The sequence below is a fragment of the Cupressus sempervirens genome, chromosome 7 (genome assembly GCF_028749045.1).
Source record: "Cupressus sempervirens isolate cs-2001-9-10 chromosome 7, ASM2874904v1, whole genome shotgun sequence".
Classification (NCBI taxonomy): domain Eukaryota; kingdom Viridiplantae; phylum Streptophyta; class Pinopsida; order Cupressales; family Cupressaceae; genus Cupressus; species Cupressus sempervirens.
Genome location: NC_143124.1, coordinates 628798197 through 628824940, shown reverse-complemented (window position 1 = coordinate 628824940; position 26744 = coordinate 628798197). Strand labels below are relative to the sequence as shown.

At 36.7% G+C, this 26744-nt stretch overlaps 1 protein-coding gene across 5 annotated transcripts in view; it reads right to left on the bottom strand.

Annotated features, from left to right (window-relative positions):
- Positions 1-503: 503 nt before the first annotated feature.
- The window catches only part of LOC149548267 (uncharacterized), a 312683-nt gene continuing 286442 nt past the window's right edge, over positions 504-26744 (bottom strand). For 3 of the 5 annotated variants that reach the window (XM_089792325.1, XM_089792328.1, XM_089792330.1), the window contains 5 exons: positions 3015-3294; positions 2830-2888; positions 1602-2721; positions 1401-1459; positions 504-1231 (listed from right to left, as the gene is read on the bottom strand). In XM_089792325.1, the coding sequence (XP_089648451.1) occupies positions 1065-1231; positions 1401-1459; positions 1602-2721; positions 2830-2888; positions 3015-3294 (1685 nt within the window). In that variant the 3' untranslated portion in view covers positions 504-1064. The remainder of the gene's footprint in view (positions 1232-1400; positions 1460-1601; positions 2722-2829; positions 2889-3014; positions 3295-26744) is intronic. The other 2 variants (XM_089792327.1, XM_089792329.1) reach the window with 1 other exon arrangement.

Here is a 26744-nt window from a genome sequence, read left to right as displayed (position 1 = left end):
GCCCTTTGAAAATCTGTATAAATGCTGAAAGTATGACTTCTTCCTGTGTTGCCCGGTCAAACCTTTGCCCTACTACCTATGACTTCTGTGTTGCTGCACTACTTCTATCATTTCTTAAGCAGATTTATAGACTACCTTCAGATTGAAGGAAAAAAAAGCTCAATAAACCTGTATAATACAAACCATGTATATAGAATTTGAACAAAATAAAAAATTAAACACATAATATGCAATATTTAACCTAAGAAACCCTTTCAAATAAAAAGATCCAGCTGAATAACCTTCTACTGTTCGCAATGCAATGATAAAGTTCTTACTCAACCCATACATATATGCAGTTGTCAATAGGCATATCGACTTTTAAACTATAGGTAAAAACAGAAAACCCATTCATGCAAGCAATTTCTTTTCTGAAAACTGTTGACACAATTTTCTAACCTCGACTATACGATATACTTTCAACACAGATTTGACTTCAGCTAATGCCTCAATTCTCAAAGCCATTAGTAAGAATAATGAGTTGATTGTCATAAGAGATAAATTTCACTTGGAGAATTCGGTCATCTTAGGATCTGGAAGTGGCACTTACAACCTCAAATCTAATACCACCTTATGTTACATTGATTATATCCCAATGTATTCATGTTTAATAAAAGATGGCAGAATGGATTCTTTGCATATAACTTCTTGTCTCAGATAAGTGTTTGTCCCTATTAATAAAATAGTATTATTTATGAAGCATTTTTTTTATAAGTTGTAATATTAGCGTGTGCTTGTTTTCAAAGGAAGTTGAATTATGAGACTGAAAAGCTCATATGGTTTTTGGTTGACAATCTGCCAATCTTCCAGATAGGAGACAATAATATTGTGCATTGAAATAAGGATAATGGAACTAAAAGAATGTCTTAAAGGAAATCCCTCAATAAGATTGACCTCCATTGACACTGTTAGAACTTACAATCATGAATTATATTTCAACAAAAAATCTGGTCTGAATATTTGGCAAATCAGAGGAAGATATAAATCTGAAATATGAAATGGAGAAGGTTTGAAGTTCATTTGATTTAATTCCTTTTATTACAGATTTCCACATCCATTGTTTGTTGTAATGCTTTGTTCATGCAGCTAAGTTGCAAAATATAACTCTCAAGCATGGCTTGGTACTCCATGGAAACTGCATTATCCATAACTGACTTATCTCCTTGCAGATCACTATTGCTTCCATTCATCACTGCAAAAGAATAATACAAATACAAGTGCTTTGTCAATTTATTTTGCAACATGGAGGCTACCTGGCATCTCTTATACAAAATTAGATGTACCTATAATTACATATAAAGTGTCAAATACAAGTTTGGAATGCTCTAAACAACCCAGACTGTTCAATAGAGGAAAAAAACCTTGCAAACTTGAGAAATCAATTCGAGATTGCTTGTATCGATATCCTTGTTTGTAATGCCTGACAAAAGAAAACATATAAATAGTCAAAAGATATATATTAGAACTATAAAGTTGAGGCCTTTTGCAGAATATTAAAGTTTAAATATCATTCTAGCTGAATCTTGTATGGTCTATCCTGTTGTAGGTTTAAGTGAACTTACCCTTGAGTTTTGCAATCTTCCATTTGTTCAGGCTTTGCATTGAGTTGCTCTTTAGAACACATTGTTAAGTGTTCATATTCATGGAAGACATGGGTCTTTTGTGTTTCTTTTTCTTTGGTTCGAGTTTCTTCTAGTTCCAGATGATGAACTCCATCTATATGATTGTGAGTTACTATGGGTTGGATGATCTCTTGTTCATTAGCACATGTAAATGAAGATTCTATTTGTAAGCTACATGATTTTTGTTTAGAATCTATTGATTGTTCTTCAAAATCTTGGAAGATCGTTCTCTGTGAGCCTTTACATTTGTCTATATCAGCTGAACTGAAATTTTCCTCTACAGTTTTGCTGCTAATCTGCAAGCTACATGATTTGTATTTAGAATCTATTGATCTTTCTTCAGAATCTTGAGATCTCTGTGAGTCTTTAGATTCATCTTGATCAGATGAACTGAATTTTTTCTCTACATTTTTGCTGCTAAAGATTGCTTTTAGTTTTCGCCTATCGTCCAAATTTTTAATAAAATTGTTTCGATCTTCATTTTGACGAATTACTAAATACTTTATCTTTTCCTCCCTCCCCAAAAAATAGAGAGGAGAAGAAGTTTTATTTCCTTCCTTTGCAAGCTCCATTTTCCCCAAGACAATTGACTTGGATTTCTCACTTGCAGGCTTTGAGGTGGTGGGAAATTTTGATTGAGAAGTTTCATCATAGCTGCATCTGGAGTTAAATGAGGATGATATCATAGGAGCCCTTTTATCTTTCATCAACCCACTCATGTTCATGGTGACTTTCTGTTTTGTTTGTGAAGGGCAGTTCACCATACTTAAATCTGATTTTTTTAGCATAATGGAAATGTCTCCCAGATAAGGACTGGTCTGGGAGTCTCCAGACATAGCCCTATAACTGTCAATGTCAAACTTTTCTAGAATAGTATCATCTCGCATTTTGCAAAGCCTTTCCTTATGGAAATTTGGCAAGAATGGTGATATTCTTCTGCAGCCATTGATTTCCAACCCATCATTAAGAATGTCTTTCCCACTATAATTTTCTGTTCCTAGAGATACCAAGTCTGCCCAATGCCTTGGCATGTTGTCAAATTGCAACCAGTTCCTTTCCACTGCAACAAGAAACAAAATAAGATGATCTGGTGAAAATTGTTACAAGGAGAAAAGATAACATTTAAAATTGAAAACAAACATGAAAACTAGATTATTTCATCACAAACCAGGAGTGTCATCCAGCCACAAATTGTTTTTTATGCTGGTTGGAAGATTTTCATCAATGCTGAAATCCATGAAATTCACCAAGTCAAGGACAGATTAAGATTGAAGAAAGGATAGCTCAGAGTTGAGAATTTAAAATTATGTCTGGAACATTACACAAAAAATTGTCTGATCTAAAAATTAGAACCTGAAGCTATCCCAGATATCACCACCATTTTCTGTTCCGAAATCTGCTGTAAAATGTGGGTTGAAGGTACTTGACGATGAACAATCCAGATCAGTAGCTATATCATTCACATTATTCTGCAGGTTTGCCATTTTGCACAATCCACTATGATATGGCAAATTATTTGATGAAATTTTTTCTGGAAAATTCATGGATGCGATTCGAATATCCTCTCTATTATATTTGTAACCCTTGCCTTTCAATTCCCACTCTTGGCCCAAGGTAATAGTATTCCAATCTACTATAAGCCAATAGAGATTATAAGTACACAAATCAAAATTTTCTGAAATCTTTAGGAAAAGTTGGGAAACAAACTGTCAAAAAAAGGTGTGGAATAATACACTTAAATACAATTTCATGCTGGCTGTATGCAATGCAAACTAGTCTACATAAAGAATCGACACAAAAAAAATGTGAACATGAAAGAAAACATAAACTGTACGGATAAACATCTAGTTTAGATGTACAAATAAGTTTGTTCTACTCTAGAAAATATTTTTGATTCTCTGAATGTTTAATTGTAGCCACCTTTTTGGCATCAATCAAAACACAGTTAAATCAGATCGTTAAGATTAACTATGTTACAGCCCTCCAGTGTTCAAGAACAAAACAAATCAGGTAGATGAAATAACAAAAGCAGCTATCTCATTTGTTTTTAAATTTTTTTCTCTAAATTGCTGAGTTGTGGGATTTTTCATGCAATTCTGGATACAAAATGTACTAGACTCGGATTTTGAAACGAATCTCTTATGGGTGCATCTGGGGTTCATGTTTCAAGATGCCAAAATGTTTAGTGATTCTAGTTTGACCTTATTGTTATTCTAATGACCTACACTGCTGATTAGTGAACTAAGAACTTATCTATCATGAAATTCTAGTTTTATCTCTCTGATATTGAAGTCTGAATTTAAATTAGAATGTTATGTTTCAAAATCTGACATTTGTAACGGTTTTGTTCAGCATATTTATTGGTATTAGACTTTCTAAAGTTCATTTTATTTTTGAGCTGTATCTACACATATCTCCATACATACACACATGCACACACACACACACACACACACACACACACACACACACACACAGGTTGTTGGCATTGGTTTGTTATTGATGTCAACTGAGATAATATGTGAGAAGAGATGTTGCTTGACTGAGATGCAAGAAAGGTGTGTGTTATATTTGTTCATGTAGAAGAGTTTGATTTAAATGGGCTTCAATGCAGTAACGTGTTTGAGTTGGGTTGATGCATACATATCAAAATTAGCATTGAAAGTTAGTTTGTTGGATGACTAAGATTATCAATTGCATATATAAGTTTTATCTAGGATACCGATGCGTTGCTAGAGATAGGGGAGGCAAAAGCGGAGGCTGATGGGCACACAGAGGCATGAGGAAGCCTTGCAGATGCCGTCCGGATGCCATCCGCAAGCATCTTGATGCAGACAGGGGCCTGCTACAGACTTCCGGATGCATCTAGATGCTTGTGGATGGCATCTGCAAGGCATCCAGATGCATCTGGATGCCTCTGTGGGAAACAAACAAAAAAACGCTTTTTAAACTTAACTTTGATTTAAAACATGTGCCATTTTGGGTTAAAATGTCATTTTTTTGGCCAAACGCTAAAATGACCCTAATGGAGGCCTTGAAAGCATTCAACCATCACTTTGTTTGCAGCTGGGTTTGCTCTTCTCATTTGGCTTCCATTTTGGCATTTTGAAAGCAACTTGATTATTTCTGAAGAGGAACGATTGTAGGGTGAGAGTTGGCTTCCACAAGTTCATTAAAACACTAAGAGGTAAGCATTTTATCCCATTCTTGAGTGTTTCAATGACTTTTTTAGAGATTTTGATGAATTTTCTCAAGTTTGTGAAGAAAATTTTCAAGTTCTTTTCAAATGTTTTTCTAAAAGAAATTGAGAAACAAGTTTGGGTATCTATTTGAATAGTTTTCTACCATTGATTCTTACTTGTATGCTTGATATTCATAGTTTTTTTATTGATTTAAATTTATTTAATTTCTTATTGTAGAAAGAAACTACATACTATTGTGCAAGAATGGCTGGCACCGGTAGTCAGAGTTCAGTGGTAGGGCAAGGAGGGGATAATTTCAAAATTGATTTAGGGTCTCCTCTATGTTTCCATTTTGGCATTTTGAAGGCAACTTGATTATTTTTGAAGAGGAATGATCGTAGGGAAAGAGTTGACTTCCACTAGTTCATTAAAACACTAAGAGGTAACTATTTTATCCCATTCTTAAATGTTTCAATGATTTTTTTCAAGCTTGTGAAGAAATTTTTCAAGTTCCTTTCAATTTTTAAAAAAAAGAAATCTAGAAACAAGTTTAGGATCTATTTGAATGGTTTTCTACTATTGATTCTTACTTGTATGCTTGATATTAATAGGTTTTTTTATTGATTTAAATTTATTTAATTTCTTATTGTAGAAAGAAACTACATTGTATTGTGCAAGAATGGTTGGCACTAGTAGTCAGAGTTCAATGGTAGGGAAAAGAGGGGATAATTTCAAAATTGATTTAGGGTCTCCTCTATGGAGACAAACAACAATAATATCACAGGTTGTAGGCGGTGGCTCCTATATTTGGAGTTGTAATTATTGTCAAAGTAACAAAGGAAAGCCTTTCAATAGCTCTTATTCTCGGGTAAAGCTTCATTTCATGGGCCCTGCCAATAAAGGTTTTGGAATGTGCAAAGGTGTAGACAGGAAGGGGTTGTCTAATGCACAGATAGCTTCGTTTGTAAAAGAACAAGAGGCTGCTGATCATTTGGTTAAAAGATCGAAAAAGTTATTATCAACCTCCTTCCTCAAAAAAGAACAAAATGCAACCACCTACTGAAATGGAAGCAATTGTATCTTTCAAACATCCATTCATGTAAGTACCTACACCGGGAGAGGAGGATGAAGTAGAAAATTTTGCATCAGCTTGGAAAAGAGGCTCATTGCACCCTGCATTCAAAATGGAGGCAAGAGACCATGTTGATGGAGACATTGCACATTGCTTCTATGCTAATGGCCTTCCTTTCAACCTGGTAAGATCACCATATTGGAAGGAAATGGTAAGAGTCATCAAAGAAGCACCAGATGATTACACAAGCCTTGGGTATGAAAAGGTACGTACCACACTCTTGCAAAAGGAGAGAGTTTCTATAGAGAAAGCACTTCAACCCATTAGAAATTCTTGGAAAATTTCAGGTGTAACAATTGTGTTTGATAGTTGGAAAGATACAAGAAACAGGCCATTAATTAATGTCATTGCAGTGTCCCCCAAAGGGGCAATGTTTCTAAAGGCAATTGATTGTCAAGGGGAGGTGAAGGATTCACAATTCATCTCTAATATTCTCATTGAGGCCATAGATATGGTGGGTAGTGAGAATGTGGTCCAAGTTGTTACAGACAATGCCAAACATTGCAGAGGAGCAGGTGCTTTGGTTGAGGGTCAGTATGATAATATTTTTTGGACACCATGCACTGTACACTCCCTCAACTTGATTATGCAACAAATTGACACTGAAATAGATTAGGTGAAGCAAATATATGAAGAGGGAGAGGACATCCAAATGTTTGTGACTAACCACAACATGTCACAATCCATTTTTAGAACATACTAACAATTGGAGGTGCTGAAGGTAAATTTATTTTTCTGCAATTAATAAATTTCATGGATTTGTAATTTAGTTAATATTTATAAGTTTATTGTCAATTGACATATTGTTAACTTGTTAAGGTTGTTGAGACCCGTTTTGCATCTCATACTATTGTTATGAGACGACTTCTCAAGGTGAAAGATGCTTTGAGCCAAATGATCATTTGTCCTCAATGGGGTGCATGGAAGGCTTTAAATACGGAAAGAGACCTAAAGATTAGGGGTACGATCTTGGATGAACGTTGATGGGTTCGTGTGCAATATGTATTGGATATCACCGAGCCCATCATGAGTATGCTTCACTTTGTTGAAATAGATACACCTTTCTTGGGAGATTTGTATGATGGACACCATGGTTGAGAAGTAAAACATTCTATACAAGCACATAAGAGTGACCCTACAAAATGTCAAGCCTTATGCAGTAAAGTGAAAGCAATAATTATGCATCATTGGGAGAAGATGACTACCCCATTGCTCCTCCATGCATATGCTTTACCTATGAGGTATTATAGCGAGGCGGTACTTTCTATGTCAGATAGAATTGCACCATATGTTGATGAAGAGGTTGCTAATGGGTGCTCAAAAACTTTTGCAAGAATCTTCCATGATGATGAGATGCATGAAAAGATGAGGCTAGAGATTGGCTTATTTGCTTCCGGAGCAAAGCTTACTCCATTTGCAATAACGGACCAAAATAAAATGGGAACAATCACATGGTGGTACATGTATGGTCAGCCATACAAGCATCTACAACCTCTTGCAATTAAAATCCTCTCACAAATAAGTTTTGATTTTTGTTTTTAGATTACATCTTGTATTCTGTCATATTGTCATTTACTTTTCGTTTGTATGTTTAATTTTAAAAATTAATTTTGTGAACACAATGCTGGTTGCAAGTTCTTCTGCTATTGAAAGGAATTAGAGTACGTACTCCTATATCCATTCATGAATCGCAACTAATTGGGGTCAAAGAAAGCTGAGGACTTGGTCTACATTCATACCAACTTGCGTCTTTTGTCACCTAAGGATGATGAATACATGGATGGGGCAGCCAAACTTTGGGATGTACTCCCTGAGTGTGCAAACTTGGATGCAACACTTCATGATCTTACTATGATGATGGATGATGGTGATGATAGGTCCATGACACATGGTGCATCTAGCGCAAGTGGAACCATTTTTGGTTCAAATGATATGGACCTTGCAGTGGTTGGAGACGATGAGGAACCAGATTTTTTTGAGAATCCTTATGATTTTGATTAGTGAACATTGAATCGTGAACTATGTTTTTGATTTAATAGTTTGGACATGGAGTCTAGAACATGAATATTTGTGCCTATGAAGTTTTAATGTGAAGCTTGAGCTATTTAATTGACATATGAAATATCTTGAATCCTGATCAATAGTGAAGTATCATGTGAATAAATTAATAATGATACTATCAAATGATGTATGTTTGTATATTTCTATATTTCTAACTCTAAGTTCTTGTATTTATAAGTTTCTTAAATTCTTTGCATATATATATATATATATATATATATATATATATATAAAATTCCCACATCCCATATCTGCTTCCCGCATCTGCTTCCGATTCCATATCCAGATTGGTAACTTAAGAGTTTTATCATTGAAAATACACATCATTTGTATTATAGTCATATTGCATTGAAATTCTCCTACTGAGGAATTAGTGAGGATTTGATGATTCAGAATTTGCACTGTAAAATTTACATCTTGTAAACAGAGTGACACAAACCAGTGACAGAAACTTCAATACAGACAGACCAGGGACAAGAAACTAAATACTGACAGACCAGCAACAGGAACTTCAAATGTTACAGTAAAAAACAACATTATACTGATTGTTAATATTATTAGTCATTCACATGACTTTTAACATCATGTCTAAGGTCTTTGTTTGATTGTTTGAATGCATGGACATGCTGATTAATTCTTGAATATCAAACTAATAAAGTATGACAGGAAAGCAAAGGAGTTAATATTATTTAATGGTGATCACAAACATTAATGTTTTACTCTCTTATTTATGTGGGTAATATGTTAGCTTTCCAATTTTTGAATGGCAACAGCCGGTCATTGAAACAAAAGATTGACAGGAAGTTGCTTGTTTAGTTCCATGATTACCTGTTGTTCCAATTGCTCATCAGAGATTATAAGTAATGTAAAAGTCTTGGTCTTGGCTACAAATGAACAACAAAAATATTATTCTCCTGCAGATCGAAGGGACAGTAACAGAATGGTAATATCTTAATATTATAGATTGCATAAAATGGATTTACAAATACAAAAAGAAGTGAAGACATAGGTTTTAATAACTTTGTTTGGGAAACCTGATTAGAGACTATTTGCAGAAATAGGAGAATGTACGACAAAGTTGTGTTCAGTGTCATCAGTGCATGAATGGTGAAGATAATTAATGTTAGAGTTTGCAGGAACAGCAAAAACAGCGTGCTCTGTTGGCTACAAGTATTGTAAGCCACTAAAGTACAACTTATAAAACTTTTACTTTAAGCAATGTCTCCTGAGATTTCTCTCCCCTCTCAGCAATAGGGGAGATTCCATCCTTACTGTAGGTGGCTTAAATAGAGACTTAACTGAAATTTTCAAAAGAGTGGTTCCTCTTATTAAATTTCTCTTTTTTCAGGAATGATTTGTACACAACAACTTTCCAACTGAATAAAAAGTAACTATTATTACAATAATACTGGTGGCTCAGGGGTTGACATAATAACAACATCAAATACACCAATTTACTTTTCTATTTGGTGGACTAGATACAAGAATTCAGAGTCTCCTTCACTTATTCTAAATAAAGATTCAATAATCAAAATAACCAATAAGGCACAAAGTCTCTTACTGGATACTCACTAACTTAATAAAAATACTTATAACTGAAGCCCAAACTCTTTCAGTTCAAAGTAATTGCAAACACTATTAACTGTAGCATGTTTTCTTTTTGAAGCACAAAGTCTTCAAAAATCTGAATTGAGTGCTCAATAGATCTATAGAAAACAAACTATAAGGTGAATTGGTGATAGATCAATCAATGCAATATAAGAATACACCAACTAATCTCAAGCTTCCAAACACTAAGTTTGAGAACACTGCTTCTTTTATTCAATTCAGAAATTTTGCCTCAAGAAACACAAAGTTCTCAAGTTACAAGAGATTTCAGCATCGTCTTCAAAGATCCTATTTGACTTATTCAAAGTTACAAGGTCTAAAGCACTTGCAACCTGATTACATGTAGCTACTATACAGGAGCATGTTCCCTTGTATTTACAACTTGTTTACATTCTCCATGTAACCTGTCATGAAAACTACACCTACTATTAAGGCATATAAAAAATGATAAGTGAACATGACACTTAGGAGTTATCTTTAGATAGCATCCATAAATGCATGAAATTTGCAGAGAGACTCGTGTATAACTGCAGGTTCTAGTGCACTTGTGTGTTGTGCAATGACAATTGTCTTACGAACTGTACTTGCACCCTTGTAGATGGCTTTGTTGTACTTCTAATGCTTTTGAAGATAACTTAGCAGAAATTTGTAGCTTGTTAGTTTACCAATTGTGCTGAAATCAAAGCTATCCGCCTCAAGCTCTAAGCAAATAAATTTTGCGAACTCTGTCATAACCACCTCTTCTGCAATTAGTTCACCGTTTTCAACTATTGCTTTGCATGTTAGTTCCTGAAAACCAGCATTGGTCATGCATTCTTGTTCATTACACAAGTCGACGACTTCCTTTACCTCTATTGCTAACCCCAACGAGGAAATGACTCTGTACTCACATAGTACTTTTAGATCAACCTCTGACATACTCCTCCAAAAGCTCAAATCTTTGTCCAACATCTTTAGTTGTTGGTTGAATAATGTAAGGGGTTCATTCAAACTAGTGATAATTTCCCTGGCATGCCTCAACACTCTGAATACATCTTGAATCACTTGCACACCCACTTGACTCTTCTAGGAGAGCTGGGATCAACTTGTTGCGAATAGTTGTTTGTCTTCTCAATTGTTTCCAATAGGTGTGTATTCTTCTCCTTCAGCTGATTTATCTTGGCCAACAGTTTATCATTCCTTTTGGATAGTACAATTACAGTATCATGTGCGTCCTGCTAACAACTCAAACGTGTTGACTTAACAAGTTCAATTCTTGTGAACTTGTAATTAGAGGCCTTGAGTTCTTTCGTGGGTTTACCAACCAAGGGTTCAATAACCTTAGCATATTTGATCTCATGCTCATCAACTATGACTTTAGAAACTGTTTTTTCTTTCTTATACTTCAGAGTCTTTGCCTTGTAGGTTATCTGAAATCAAATTCCTTATGAGGAGCTTCTTTGTTCTTCCACTTTTGAGTGATGGTAATAAGCCATGGAGGTGAAGAGAAAGAAAGGGCTCGAGATGCAAAATTAGTTCATTTGGCCACATCTGTGATAACTTGACCCTTCACTTAAGTGACTTAAGTTATAATATAAAATTATATTAGAACTTAATTATATAAGCACAAAACTATTAATATTTGTTTTAGCCAAATAAATATTATGTAATGTCCCCTTCTTAGCATTCATAGCATGATGTTGTCGTTAGCCTATTTCCCCACGGTCCCGTAGGCTAACCAGGTCATTAAAAGGACTTAGAGGCCATTTGGCCTAGATAGTTTCAGTTGCAGGTCTTTCTGAGGGGTTTTGAGGCAACTTTGGGCATACTTACTATTTATAGTAAGTCATCTTGGACATGGTCGGACATCCAGTGGCAGTGGTATGTCGATGGTAATTGTTTAAAATCGACAAGAAGACTTGTTTGTCATTGATAAGATTTGTTATGCATTGATAAAGCTATTTTATAAAGTTAAATTTAAATATTTAACTTTATTAATGCATAGAGTATAGTTTGTGAGAAATATTTAAATTAAAAGAGTCCCCTTTATTTTATAACACATTGGACACATAAGTTACATAAAGGGAGTTATGTTTTATCCCACATTGAGACAACGAAGGATTGAGCTCTTGTGAGAACACTATAAAAGAAATGGAAGAGCTTCTTTTTAGTATGCTTGGATGACGATTAATGTTATGTTGCTGGATATCTGATTATCGGGCTTGGAGGATGGAATCCCTCTTTGCTAGCATTCTCTTCGCTGTTGAAAGACACAGTCAGGAGGATTAACGGTGTTTCCAAACACACTGGGTTTCATTTAGTTTTTTGCTACAGTACGGATGAATAGTGTTTTGCTACAGTGCGCGTGAATAGTGTTTTGCTACAGTGCGGATGAATAGTGTTTTGCTACAGTGCGTGTGAATATTGGTTGCTACAGTGCACATGAATAGTGAATTTGCTATAGTGTGTGAACAGTATTTGCAACAAGTTTATTGTTTATTCTTGCTGATTTGGGGGTTTGGAAGGCTGCCAACTACATCTGCAAAAATACTACAGCAACTAATTCTAGGTTTCTTCTGTCAAATTTTTATACTTTGCATTGTAGTCGTTGAATACGAGACTGATATTTGTCGCAGCATGTTAAACAATTGTATGAGCACATTTACATGGCAAAAATCAATATTTAATTAGCAAATAAGAAGTTTCAGATTTTCCTATATATTGTAGTATGTGCGCCAAGTGTTTGACAAAAATGCTATGTTGAGTTATTAAGCAAATTAATTGATATCATAAAGTAGCTTGCAAGTTTCTTTATTTGGGAAAAATAGGGGAGGATACTACATATTAATATCTCCATTATTACTCATTATCCCTACTCATTGTCTGAACTGGAACCTGACATGATCAAGCCACATAGGAACAAACCCCATCTCTAAAAACAGTAGGGGTCCCACTTTGAGCCTCTCGAAACTAACTATAATTAGAAAAATGCGCTATAAATAGCAATTAATGCATATTAAGTACCAAAGACCTCAAAAGGAAGCCAAAACTGCAAAACTTTGACCACCTGAGAAGATGCATCCCTCTCAAGACCCTCTAAAGAACCTCATTAGGCTATGAATGGGAATTTGTTTTCGTTTTTACTATTTTCTGATTTTTTTTGTATTTTTAATTGTTTTTTTTCAGTTTTAGTGGAAAAAATTGAGATGCAAGATATAGTTGACTAACTGAAACAAATAATTGGTAACCCAAAATATACTAAGCTTAAACAAATTAAAATTTTGATCTTTGTCAAAGAAACTAAGGAATTTGTATGAGGTAAAATACTAAATTAGAATAAATGCTAACTCACTCCAATTCACATCTACTGTTTGTAGCTTACAATACTAGGCGCCAAAGTAACAAGAATCGGAATTGGCAAGACTGAATTAAATTGTGAATCAGCCATGAATCGGAATCGAATCGCCCATGAATCGGCAAACTGAAAAAACCCTTGAAATTTAGTGAGCATCTTATTTCATAAACCCTTTATTGCTGATTCGATTCACCAATTCACAAAAAATCGTTTGACTTGAACCGAATACCCGAATTGTGTGAATCGCATGAATCACCGTGATTCTTGGAACTATGCTAGGTGCAAATGACCACAAATCTGCCAAATTCTAGTTTTATGTAATGTTCTTGACTTCAATCTAGCCATGCTAGATGTCTTAGTTATAGTCCAATCAAACTGAAGGCCAATTAGAGTCCAAATGGAAAGGCATATAGTCAGACTGAGAGAGGGGCATGGCATACAATAATGGTTTAATCCATACATAAGAGGGACATGTTACATACAACATACAGTGTCTAGGCTGGGCCATACGATGAGGGTGTTGAGGGTTGTATGGTGAAGGTAGACTATGTGGGGGGAGGCCATATAGTAGGTGGTTGTGGGGAGGCTGTATGATAGATGTAAGTTGTATAGTTGATGGACCAATTGCTCAAGGGTGTATGGTGGTATGGGGTAGGTGCTGTACGAGCAGGGAAGATGGTGTCGTATGGTGATCTAGTACAATTTTTTTCCTTCTACACACTTCAAAGGATGTTGTGCATGTTTAATTTATGGAATAATACCAGGGACATCATAGTCCTTCCCACCCAAACATTTCTTGTCCTCAAGCAATTGTAGACTTGGATGCTCCAGAATCTGCTCGTCTTCCCAAGTGGCATCCTAGACTGGAAGATCCTTCTATAGCACAAGAAACTCATTGAGGGTGCATGACCTAAGCCTCTTCTTTAGATGTCGACGATCTTTGCCAGCTCCAAAATTAGTTTCCCCTCTTCGTCAATAGGAAGCAATTCTTTTGATATTGTGACACACTATCCTATGACCTTCTTAAGACATGACACATGAAAGACATTGTGTATCTGACACCCTTTAGGAAGCTCCAATTCGTAGACAGCTTTGCCTACCTTCCGAACCACTTTGTAGGGTCCATAGAAATGCGACCTCAACTTTTTCTTACCACACGTCTTCAGGGAAGATTGTCTGTATGGTTGAAGTTAGAAGTATACTAGATCACCAACCTTAAACTTCGCTTAGTCCGATGTCAACTAGCATACATCTTTTGCTAGTTTTGAGACCTTTGTAAGTTGAGAGATCTTAGGATATCAAAACTCTCTTGTAGCTAGTCTTTGGTCCTCAGTGCATGATAGTCACCTAGTACTAGATCCATCAATGATGAAGGTTCATAACCATACAATTCTTTGAAGGGTACCATGCCGATCAACATGTGAAAGGTGGTGTTGTAACAATGCTCACCCAAATGTAGCCAATGAACCCATGGCTTTTTCTGTGCTGAAACATAGTTCTTGAGATATCCCTCCATCCATTTGTTTACAATCTCTGTTTGCCTATTTGTTTGTGGGTGGTAACTCGTACTTGGCGACAACTCTGTCCCTGCAACCTACAATAACCCCATCTTAAAGGTATTGAGGAAATGACTATCTCTATCACTTACTATGTTTTGCGAGAGGCCATGCACGTAGAAAACCTCACGAAAAAACAACTCAACCACTTGAGATGCCTGAAATCCAATCGAGATGGCGAAGAAATAGGCATACTTGGTCAAGCCATCAACTACGACAAAGATGCAATCCATTCCTTGCATTTTGGGAAGTCCAATGATGAAATCCTTTGGGATGCTATCCCACTTTTGGTCAGGGATAAGCAATAGCTAAAATAGTCCCGCAAGTAAGGTGTGCATAGATGTATTTTGCTGGCAAGTGGAACATTTTTGCACATATTGTAGGACATCATTCTTGAGGCCCTTCCATGAAAACCATTCCTAAATCTGTTTGTTTGTCTTCAGGTATTTTGGGTGTCCAAACAAAGGTGAGTCTTCCATCTCTTTTAAAATTCTTTCATTCATCTTGGACTCATGCACCAAATAGATCGCACCCTTGTAGCAAATGATGTTGTCAACCACCCTCTACTTGTCATTTTGTACTTGACCATCCATTAGTTGGCACACAATTCTTGGACTACTCAACCAATTGGCATGTCTTCCAATTTGCCGAAATCTGAGACAGAGAAGATCACATGCCTTCTTGATAGAGCATCAACCACTATATTATTTTTACTCTTTACATACTCAATGTTAAAATCAAATGCTTGGACTTTTCTCACCCACTTCTGTTTCTGTTTGTTCAAATCTCTCTGCTCCAAGAAATATCTTAGGTTGTTGTGATTAGTTTGCACAACAAACTTTGCTTTGACGAGGTACTACCGGAGCTTCGTTAGTGCATGCATGATGGTGAGCATCTCGTTATTTTAGATCGAGTACAGTAGCTCTGCATCCGAGATTTTGAGTCTTTAACACAATAGGGTGATGATCTTGCATCAATGCTGCCCCAACATGTTGTACTCTAGGATGATGGGCCAAGTGAAGTTGGGTTGTCCCAAAACTAGACAGGAAGTCACAACGTCTTTCATCTTGTCAAAGGTGTGTTGCGCCTGCTCATTCCAACAGAAAGATCATTAGGTTTGTCAATGGTGCACTGAGTTGTGGGAACCCCTTCAGAAATCTTTTGTAATAGCTACACTACCCAGAGAACACATGCAGATTTGGGAGTCTTGGAAGATGACCAATCCAAGATGGCTTGAATTTCTCTTGATGTACCTGAACCCCTTGGTTGTTGATGATATTACCTAGGCATAATATCTCTGTCATTCCAAATTCACATTTCAACCTTTTGGTGAATAATGATCGTGTCTCCGTAATTCGTAGCACTTCATCCAAATACCTTACATGTTCCCCAAGTCTTACTGTAAACAAGTATATAATCGAAGAATACCAACAAAAACTTGTGTAATTGCTTGTTGAAGCCACGATTCATACAGGACTTAAAAGTGGGCAGAGCATTGGTCAACCCAAATGGCATGACCAAGAACTCATAATGTCTGTATTGCCCAAGAAAAGCATTTTATGATACATGTCAAGTGTTATGACACTCCATTAAGGAATGCCCTTACAACCTAAAGGCATGGAGTACTCAGGTATTTTTCATGCAAGGTAAAACCATCCACACCACCTACCACACCCCCACGAAACACAAACATCAAGGCATCACCAGATGGATACTGGAATAACAGAAGAGGACGTAATAACAATAGCAATAACAATACACCTCAAAGCCGAATCTAGGACGAAGCCAGAGGATGTCCCATAATACAATGCAGAAGACACAAGGAATGGGGACATTTTGCTTGCAATTGTCAAAATGGGGGACAAAATGAGGGAATACTTTGTAAGTGGTGTGGACTTGGTAACCATGAGGATGCCAACTGTCTAAGACAAAAAAGTGTGAACATGCTAGAAATTTTAGACCCAAGAAGTGAAGTCTTAGCCATTACCAGAATGCAAGCTAGAAAACTTACATACGTGTATGCAGGCATGGAGAAAGAAAGATTTGAGAAGGCTAGGAGAGATATTCAGGATACCATGGCAAAGTAAGGACAAGTGAGTGCATCTAAACTTCTCACCATTAGGTCGACATCTAATACTAATATTATGTAGCAAGTACTAGAGGCCACGGTACTAGTGAAGGTTGTGGATCTGTTGGAAACATTACAACAGCTAAGGGTGGTGATAACACTAGGGGGAAGTACTAAGGAAGAAAAATCCAAGGAGGATGGGAAGGAGTAAGCAAAGGGATTAAAGGACACTAACACTTTATTTACCATAAGGATGGGAATGATGCCTATTGTGGTAGGAATTGAGATAATGGGATGTAAGTTGACAAATACTATTGTGGATGGAGGCTCAGGTGTTAATGTCCTCCTAGAAGAAACTTGGAAGGCCCTTGGGAAACCAACTCTTTGGCCACCCACATTTCAGTTGGTAAGAGCAGATCGACAAGAAATCAAGCCTATAAGGACATTAATGGGATAGAAAGCAGTTATTGACACACAATAGTTCTTCCTAGACTTCATAGTGATGACTTTGGAAAAGAAGGGATGTGATGCACTGTCGGGGAGAGAATGGCTGGTAACAACGAAAGCTAATAACAATTGGAAAAAAAAATACTCTCTCCATTAAAGAAGACAGACAAAAAAATACAATTGACCTACGGAACCAAATTGTAAGTCAAGAGCTAGCATATGATTCAGAAGTCGAGGGAGAGGATGGTGAAGGAGTAGAGCCAGATGAAGAAGGCATATTATGGCTGGGAGATTGTTCTAAAGATGAAACAAGTTCCCTCAGTGGTCTGTTCCACTGGCAAATGGGGGATCATGAAGTATTTCAACCAGAATGTAATATGTTGCAGATTCAACCAATAGAATCTCAGGAGAACACCTAGGATGCTATAAGGAGTACAAGGAGGGTATGACCAAACTCGATGACATCCCGACTCGCAATTTCGAGAACAAAGAAATATAGTATGAAGAAGCTAAACTGGAAAGGAAAAATCTAAGGGAGGAAGACCATCCTAAGGAGATTCTGATAGGAGATGATGTAATGTCCCCATTTTTAGTAGGTTACTACAGTTGGTCGAGTCAGTTCACCATAGCGACCCTTGTGAGCTGACAGGGCGTTTTGGGGGTCTTAGTTGTGGATTTACTATTTTTAGTAAGTCTATTTTTACTAGTTGCTATTCTTGGCAGTGCAGTGGGTGGCTTGGCAGTTGGTCGTCACTTGTGGTTGATCAGGCTAATAATTGCATGAGCTCTTATTCATTTATTATCCATTGAGTTGCATTATTATAATAATGACTTTTAGAGATATTTCTAAAAAGCAAGTTGGAAATTTTTTAGTATTGAGTTCTTTTGGGAAACTTCCACGTTTTCTAAAGTGGAGTTTTATGGAAACTTTTGCCAACGAAAGCTTATAAATGAGAGCTCATTTCATTGGGAAAGGACATGCTTGAAAATTTATTAGCTTTTTGTGCCTTTGTGGCTTTTCCTGATTTCTGACTTGTGAACTCTTGCTGAAGTATAGGGGTCTCGACTAAGAAGTTCTTGACAATTGCGCTTAAGTATACAATTGGCCAAATTTCTCCCACTGTATATTCTGTATCTAGGGAGAAGAATAATCTGGAATTATATGTCTTCTTATTCATTTCATCTAGCTAGGGTTTGAAGAAATTTTGAGTTCTTATTTCACATTTGTGCTGAGGTAAAGATCTGTCACAATCTCCTGCTGTGGTTGCTGTGGTCAAGGAGATAGTCATTGAAGGGAATTGGCTGCCAAAGAAGTACGACAGTTAGCATTCAAGGGGAGATTGTTTGTGAATATTGTTGGCAGCGTTTTGTGCCTTGGATACACGTGTGGTTTGTGTCTAGCTGGGAACCACATATCGTCAGCAAATTGTATTGGTTGTTAGCTGCGGCTGCAAAGCAATATACTCCATCCTGTGACCATGTGTGCAACCCACAGCTGCAGACTATACACTAGACGTCATCCCTGCTGCCGGCTATTGGCCATTGAGGACATAATAAGAGACTTTAGTGTTGGATGTGAACCTAGGTGATGCGTGGAAGCTGGTTACTAACAGGCGTTTGCTGCATACTGGATGTCACTCCCCATTGGTAGGTCTGACTGTTATGCTCCAGCAAATCAGGTTTACCATTAATTAAGATTTGGACTTCTTGAATTTGATAAGTCTAAAAAATTCCTATCTTTTCATTAATTAATAATATTTAATGCAATTCTGGAGTCATCACCTTCCTTACAGCTCATACCAGGAGCATTCAAAAATTGCAATCAGGTTCTTTGGATGTTGAAGGTTATTGTAATTTTGGAAGATGTTAAAATTGTTATTTCAACTCTAGCTAATAAAGTGTGGAGAATTTTGGGAGTGTGTTATTTTGCAACATTGTTCCTTGTCTTTCATTTATTTCAGAAAGAGAATTTCAAAGTATATATCAGGAAATTATCAAACATATAAAAATCAGTTTGCGCACTAGTATTACAGTTTGGGCATACATAGGGTTTTTATAGATAACTAGGACTTAGTACTAAAAGCAACAACCTTTAGAATCTTCTTGGAGTACATGGGTGTGTTCGTGTGGATGTATAAGGACTTAAAGGGAGTGCCACCAGAACTATGAGCCCATCAAGTATCCCTCATACCTAGAGCAAGTCAGGTGCACAAAAGACCCTATTGGATGAACAAAAACTATGCGGCCAAAGTACAGGAGATCACTAAGATGCTTGATGTAGGTGTAATATTCAAAGTGCAGATCGGTGAGTGGGTATCACCTATAATTTTATGTTAGAAAAAATATGGGAACCAAATCCGGATTTGTGTGGATTATAGATGTCTAAATACAGTAACAATAAAAGATCTCTTCCCAATCCCATTTTTTGATAGTATTCTAGAATAAGTGGGCAGTCATGAAATGTACTCCTTCATGGATGGGTTTTCAAGATATAATCAAATCAGCCTAGTAGAAGAGGACAAATTGAAAACCACATTCATAGTGGAAGATAGGGTGTACGCCTACAAGAAGATGCCATTCGGGCTATGTAACACACCTACCACATTCTAAAGAATTATACTCCACATATTTGATGGAAAGTCCGTAGGGAATTTCAAAGATTTCCTAGACGATTGGTCAATTTGCTGAGGGAAGTAGCAGCACCTGAAAACTGTTTAAGAGTGCATGGAACGATGTCATAGGGCAAGGCCGGCATTGAACCCAAAAAAATGCAGATTTATGGTCCCTTAGGGTAGACTCCTAGGCCACAATGTATGAAAGAAGGATTGAGAACATATTGGAAAATAAATGTGCAAGAGCTTCAAAACTGTAGCCAATGGATTGCATTTTGGTAGAGACTTGTGCCTTTTTTTTCGACAATTATTGACAGTCTTATTTGGAAGTGCACTGATAAAGTTTAATAATTGTTGAGGGTTTTCTAAAGTCTAATTGTGAACATTGTTTACGAATGTTGTTAATTTTATATATTAAAATCGACACTTATCATTTCTTGTCATTGTTGGCAAGATCAAAGTCATTCTTAATCTGAAAGCTTGCTTAGATGTGACCGACATCAATCATTCTTAGGGCATGTGGGATACTAAAGGAGATTCATAAAAGGATTTGCAAAAGTATCCCCACCTTTGGAAAAATTAACTAGGAAGGGAGAACAATTTGTCTAGCAAAAGGAGAAAGAGGAGGCTTTCCAAGAATTGAAGATGAGGCTGGTGGGAGCGCCAATTCTCAAATACCCGAATTGGAACAAGGAGCTTCATGTCCATGTGGATGCTTTGAATTATGCAATAGGGACCGCATTAGTACAATTTGGACAAGAAGGATTGGACTATCTAGTGGACTTTGCAAGTCAGCTACTTTCAAAAGCTCTATGGAACTATAGCACAACTGAGAAGGAAGCACTAGGTATGGTTTATTCCATTCAAAAATTTCAATATTATTTATTAGCCACACCTTTCACATTGTTTTTTGTTGATCACCAAGCTCTCATGTACTTGGTAAACAAACCTATTATACAAGGAAGGGCAAGTAGGTGGCTAATCCTCTTCTAAGAGTTTACTTTTTAAAATCACAGTACATCCAAGAAAGAGCCATGTGATTGTAGATTAGTTGTCTAGGATAAAATCAGGGGATCAGGCAGGAAAAGGAGTGAATGAGGATTTTCCTAATGCACACTTATTCCAAATTGCAGTGTTTCCGCATTGGTATGACAGCATAGGCCTATACCTATCAACTTCCACTTTCCCAATAGTTTTGCTAGTCATTGAAAGGAGAAGGATTGCATTGAAAAGTAAGACGTTCCAACTCATCAATCGATTATTGTATAAAATGGGGTTGTATGAGGTACTACAGAGACGTGTAATGGAGGTAGAAATTCCAGGAGTGTTGAGAGAGTCTCATGGAGGACTAACAGAAGGCCATATGGGATCGGATGCAACAACCTGCAAAATATTACTAGCAAGACTTTGGTGGCCTACACTTTATGCAGATGCTCAGGGATGAGTTCTAAGTTCTAATACATGTCAAAGAGAAAACAAACCCCTCAAAAGAGATTTTATGCCACTCTTCCCATCATAGCCACATGAGCTATTTGAAAGATGGGGGTTGGAATTTTTAGGGCCTCTACCCACTAGCAAGACGCACATGTGTAAATATGTAATAGTGGCAATGGAGTACCTCACACAATGGGTGGAGGCAAAGGTACTTCCTGACAACACAACATTGAGTACTGGGAGATTCCTTTATGAATAAATAGTGACTTGATTTGGTGCACCCCTACAAATAAGGAGTGATAGAGGAGAACACTTTGTGAATAAAGTAATTAGGATGATGACAAGTGAGTTCAAGATCTTTCATACTCTCCTGGTCCATATTACTCTTGGGAAAATGGACAAGCATAAGCCACAAACAAAATATTGATGTCCATCTTGTACAAACATACATAGTAGAAAAAGAGGATTGGGAAGAAAGGCTTCTAACATTCTTGTGGGTGTACAGGACTACTTATAAGGCCACTACTGGGCAAACCCCTTTTCACGTAATGTACGGGCATGAGGTTGTAATGCCCATGGAATATACAGCACCAAGTCTAAGAATGACAACTGAACAGAGTTTGGGGGATATCTCAATGCCTTAATGAAACTGGATGAAAGAAGGATGATGGCTCAATGGGCTACGTAGGTAGCAAAAAGGAGAAGGAATTTTTGACATGATAAACATTTGAAGAGAATGAGTTTCAACCGGGGTAGATAGTACTTAAATACAATGGTAAAAATGAATTAAAGCCAAGAAAATTCAAGGTACGTTGGTTGGGACTGTACAGAATAATGGAGTAAGGACAAATGGAGTAATAAAGTTATCAACTCTAGGCAACAATCCCTTGCCAAACTCCGTTAATGGGTCCAAGTTTAAACTTTATAAAGAGAGGAAAGAGACTTTTCACATTTATTCCATAGAAATAAAAGAAGAAAAACACTTAAAGAACATAAAAGATAAATTAGAAGGTGAGAAGGAAAAAGCAATTAAACAATTAAGTTGGATGAATGAAGCCTATAAATTCATTATAAAGGAGAACGGTAGAAGGAAGATAGGAAGTAGCAAGGAATGCAACAAGGGCAGTCCTTGAAAAGATGTAGTATGGAGATCAAGGGCAAGAGCTGAAAGAAGGATATTGATCGAACGACGTACGAACGCATCATCAGGGAGCAAACGATTGTATGGCATACGAATATCATAAGTAGAAAGCATATGTACAACATCATCACAGAGAAATCAATTGTAGGACGTACAAACATTAGAAGTAGAAGACAAAATACGAGAGTGATAGGAGGAGACCTAACCGTATGATGATGACATATAGATAACAACACTAAGAAGGACCATATGGATTTGGAGCATATGGGCTTGATAGAAGTGTCAGCCGTATGACTTACCATTGTCAAGGAGGAATGAAATTGTATGAATCTCTCCATATGTATGAACAATAGTGTATAGGTGAATAGAAGGGAGTATAATGTAGGCACATAAATTGAGGGAGGCTGTATGGAAGGAACAACTGGAACAGTTGGACATATGAAAAGAAACAGTTGTGGGCGGAGAAGCACAAAAGCCACTTGAGTATTTAAAAAGAATCACAAAATGGTGAAAACAAGCATAGGTAATTCAAGCAAAGGAACAATTATTGATTCAAGAAAAGACAAGGGATTACAAGTAAGACAAATGGTGTCTTCTACAAAGAAAGATACAAGGAAGAACAATGAAAAGATTACACGACCAATGTCACATTTCAAAGTGTGGTGGGAAGCGAATGTAGAATACAGTGGGAGGATGTAGAAGAAAACCATGTTATGAAGGAGGCATTGTGCAAGGCAAAGGTAGATAAAATCATCTCCATGCTGATTTTTTATTTAAAAGAGTTTGAGCCTATGTTGAGAATAATGATTGCTGGATATGATAAGAAAGGGCATAAATTAGTGATTCGGTATTTTCCGTGAGCTATTACCGTTTCGTATTGTTTGAAGGAAATAAATAAGGTATTCGAGGTTCCTAACAGAGGGCAAGATCCAACAAAATCCCCAACTAAAATGACAATGGAGGGAAAGAAAAAAAAGGTTGGGATTGATGTGTAGGAGTGATATCCCAAAGCAGGAATGGCAAAGCATCCTAAGAAAGAACAATAGACGGTGACTGAAGAAAATCATTATAGCAAATGAGGAGTGGAGGTGCATGTACCTAGTGAAAATCAAACTCATTGGTGGGAGCCGAACATTTGAACCATAAGATTTTTTATATGCCTCATCATGTAATAGCTATGCTCTTGGAAGCAGTTCGGACACGGGTAGCCCCAGAATACAAAAGAACATTTGTACTAGCAAATAGAGCAGAACCCTACAAGCTAACCATGGCATATTGGATCCATATGGATACATTTGGAGTAGGCAACGGTTGGAGTAGGTATAGACAAGGTTGCTTATGAACTTGAGTTGTTGAAGGGAAGCTGCATCAACAATTTCTTCCATGTATCTTGCCTGAAGAAAGTAGTGGTACAAAAAATCACCGTTTTTGCCGACTTCCCACCTCTTAATGAAGAAGAGAAATTGGTATTGGAACTTGACGAAGTCCTAGACATCTGAGAGAGGAAATTGAGGAACCATACCATTAAGGAATACTTGGTACACTAGAACAATTTGCCACTCGCCGATGCCAACTAGGAAAGTGAACAAGTTCTACAATATCCGACATTGTGTTTTCTTGACGGCAAGCAAATTTTGGGACAAGACTATAATGCCATCATAAAAAAATAAGATATTAAAGAATGTTTATGGGGTAGATTGATTTAATATATCTTGGACCCATTTCTATTTTAATTTTGTAAGTGTTTTCCATGTCTTGTTTTGGTAGTTAGCTTCTCCCTTGATGGGGTATATATGTCTCTCGAGTTGAACATTGTTTAGGTATGCAATTTAATTTGTTATTTTGTATTGCAAACTGATTGGGTTATGCTGGTGCGCCATTTCGGAAGTGACAAACCTTCCCTACTTGGCTTATTGCAGCTTTGGTGGGTGTCATCCCTGCCTTGGTTTACATTGCTCAAATTTGGCAAGTTTGAGCACCATCTATGTACGCAAATTCTTGTTTAGTTATAAATTGCATATGTCAATATTTGGGCATTTATCTCTAGTTGGTGTTTAATTGTTTGCATCTGGTATGATTTCATCAAAATACATCTTTTGTTATTTGCAATTGTTCATAACCGTACTACTTACTAGCCTACGACTTGTAAACCAGGCCAAATTCTAAAGGCTGAAGATTATAACTAAACCATGTGCGGCATATGCAACATACGATGACACACATTGCTCACCACTGTACGACCTCTCCTATCTCACCATACATCTGCTCACCGTACGACACAAAATTCTTACCATATGACCACCATTTCCCTCCGTATTGATAGCCATCCACTTGCCACCCCATACCGTACGACTAATCTCACTACCACTGTACAACCAATCACACAAACACTGTACAGTTTGACCATCTCCATAGTCGTATAGACTGATCTCCCTCTACTGTACGGGTTGATTCACTTGGCACATTGACAGCGTATGATCCCATCTGCCTTGACTCCATCGTATGACAAACACAAATCACTATATGAACATTTGAATTTTCATCTCCAAATCCATCTTTGAGTCCTAGGTAGATTTGAGACATTACACTTTTCACATGTACAAAGACTACCTAAGCATATGAAGTCCTTCAAAGAGAATTTCAAGCTATTTTGGAAAGATTTGAAACAGTTAGGAGGGTTGTTAATGACCATTTTCAGTTTCATCCCACCCTAACGTAGTATCAGCCCAACAAAAGAATTGAAAAAAATCACATTTCTGATTACTTTTGGAAGTTGGTAAGACATTTTGGCAAGGTGGAACAGGAATATAGGAGACTAAGAGTGGAGATAAAGGAGTCTTGGGAGCTTTTTGACTCAATTCTAGAATCACCCACGCATCTAGGAGGTAGTTGGCAGTGGTTGAAGACCATTTGCAAGCATTTGGGGACACAGAGAGTCAACATGGGAAGCCACATTTCCACCTCTCTTTCTTGCACAACTTAAAAATGCTCAGGAGATCATTGTAGGCTATACAGCTACTCTTAGGACTCAAAGTCGGGTCTTGTTGTTTAGACAAAGATTATGATATGAAAACCAGTTCTTTTTTAAATTGCAATAGCAAAGGCTTAACTTTCAAATATGTATAGTTGTTTGTAAAAAACATTTGATTAGCAAAGCAAGTATTTACCTTCTCTATTTTGCTACTTTGTGTGCAAACATGAACAGCTGATGTATTTCCTGTGATTTCAAGCAAATCCACCATGTCTCATTTATTAACTCATGAAAAAAAATTGTTTTATACAGGTTGTGCGTTATGTCATTGGTTTGAACAGCTTTCTAGTCATGAGAAAATCTAATTTTTCCTTCTAAAACAGAGAAAACTTTACCTTTCCTAAGAAGTACTGATGTGTAAGTATGTCAAACCTGCGTTGTGTAAGGATTATCTTATACATTGACTGATTGTGTGTATTAAACAGAAATACAGGTTCTGAAAACGAAATCAGCACATCCGGAATTAGTTTTACTCACTTTAAGCTTTTATTTTCCTCTCTTTCCAGCAAAGTCAGTAAATAAATAAATTAGATGAAATGTTGGATGGAAACAACCTGCTCTGGAGGTTCATTCTCACCATAGTTTATCCACAACCTAAGAATGCATGTTTCAACGAGTAGTTGAGTTGGTAACTCAACAGGGCTGCATACCTAGTTGATAACGATAACATTGTACCATGGTTGGAATACATGTGAGCGTGATGTATATTGAATCATTGCACTATTAGGTGTAAAAGATTACAAATAAATTCATAATACCACCAATTGGATGCAGAAAAATGAATGTAGCTTGTATGCAGGACACATGCTTCCAATAATGATAATGCTTAAATAGAATCAACATATAGATATGTTAAATTAAATATATATTTGTACAGGTTAAATAGGTTTAATCATGTAGTCATTCACACAATGGTAAATGAATAGATGATATACTATGAACATTTATCATTCCTGGAATGTCATTCTTGTTCTTTGCATGCATGAAGTTATCTGAATGGAAGCATAACCAATACTACAATACATAGAAGTATAGATATATAGCCATATCATAAATCACCATGGTCAAACTCTTTTCATATTTTAATGATGATTCAACTTAGTTTGAACTTGAGTGTAAAATGAGGTTTTAGTATGGTGGTGGTTGAGTAAAGAGAATTAATTTAACCAAGAACTTGGTAAGCTTGTTGTTTAATACTGCTATAAGAGGAGAATTACTGTCACCCCTCACAAAGTTCAACATATTCCTTTGAGGAGGGTGCTGAACTAGATGGTGTGAAATTTTACTGTAGAATTAGTTTGAATAGATGAGTCCATTGGCCATCTCAAGTTTTGATTTTAATTGCACCCCCACAAGGACAAAAATGCAATCCAAATTTAACAGGTACAACTGATTTCAATTTTGCACTTAATAAATAAATATGACAACATGTTTCCTAAAGCAAGAAAGTTCTTTTCAGAACTATTTTCAATTTGTG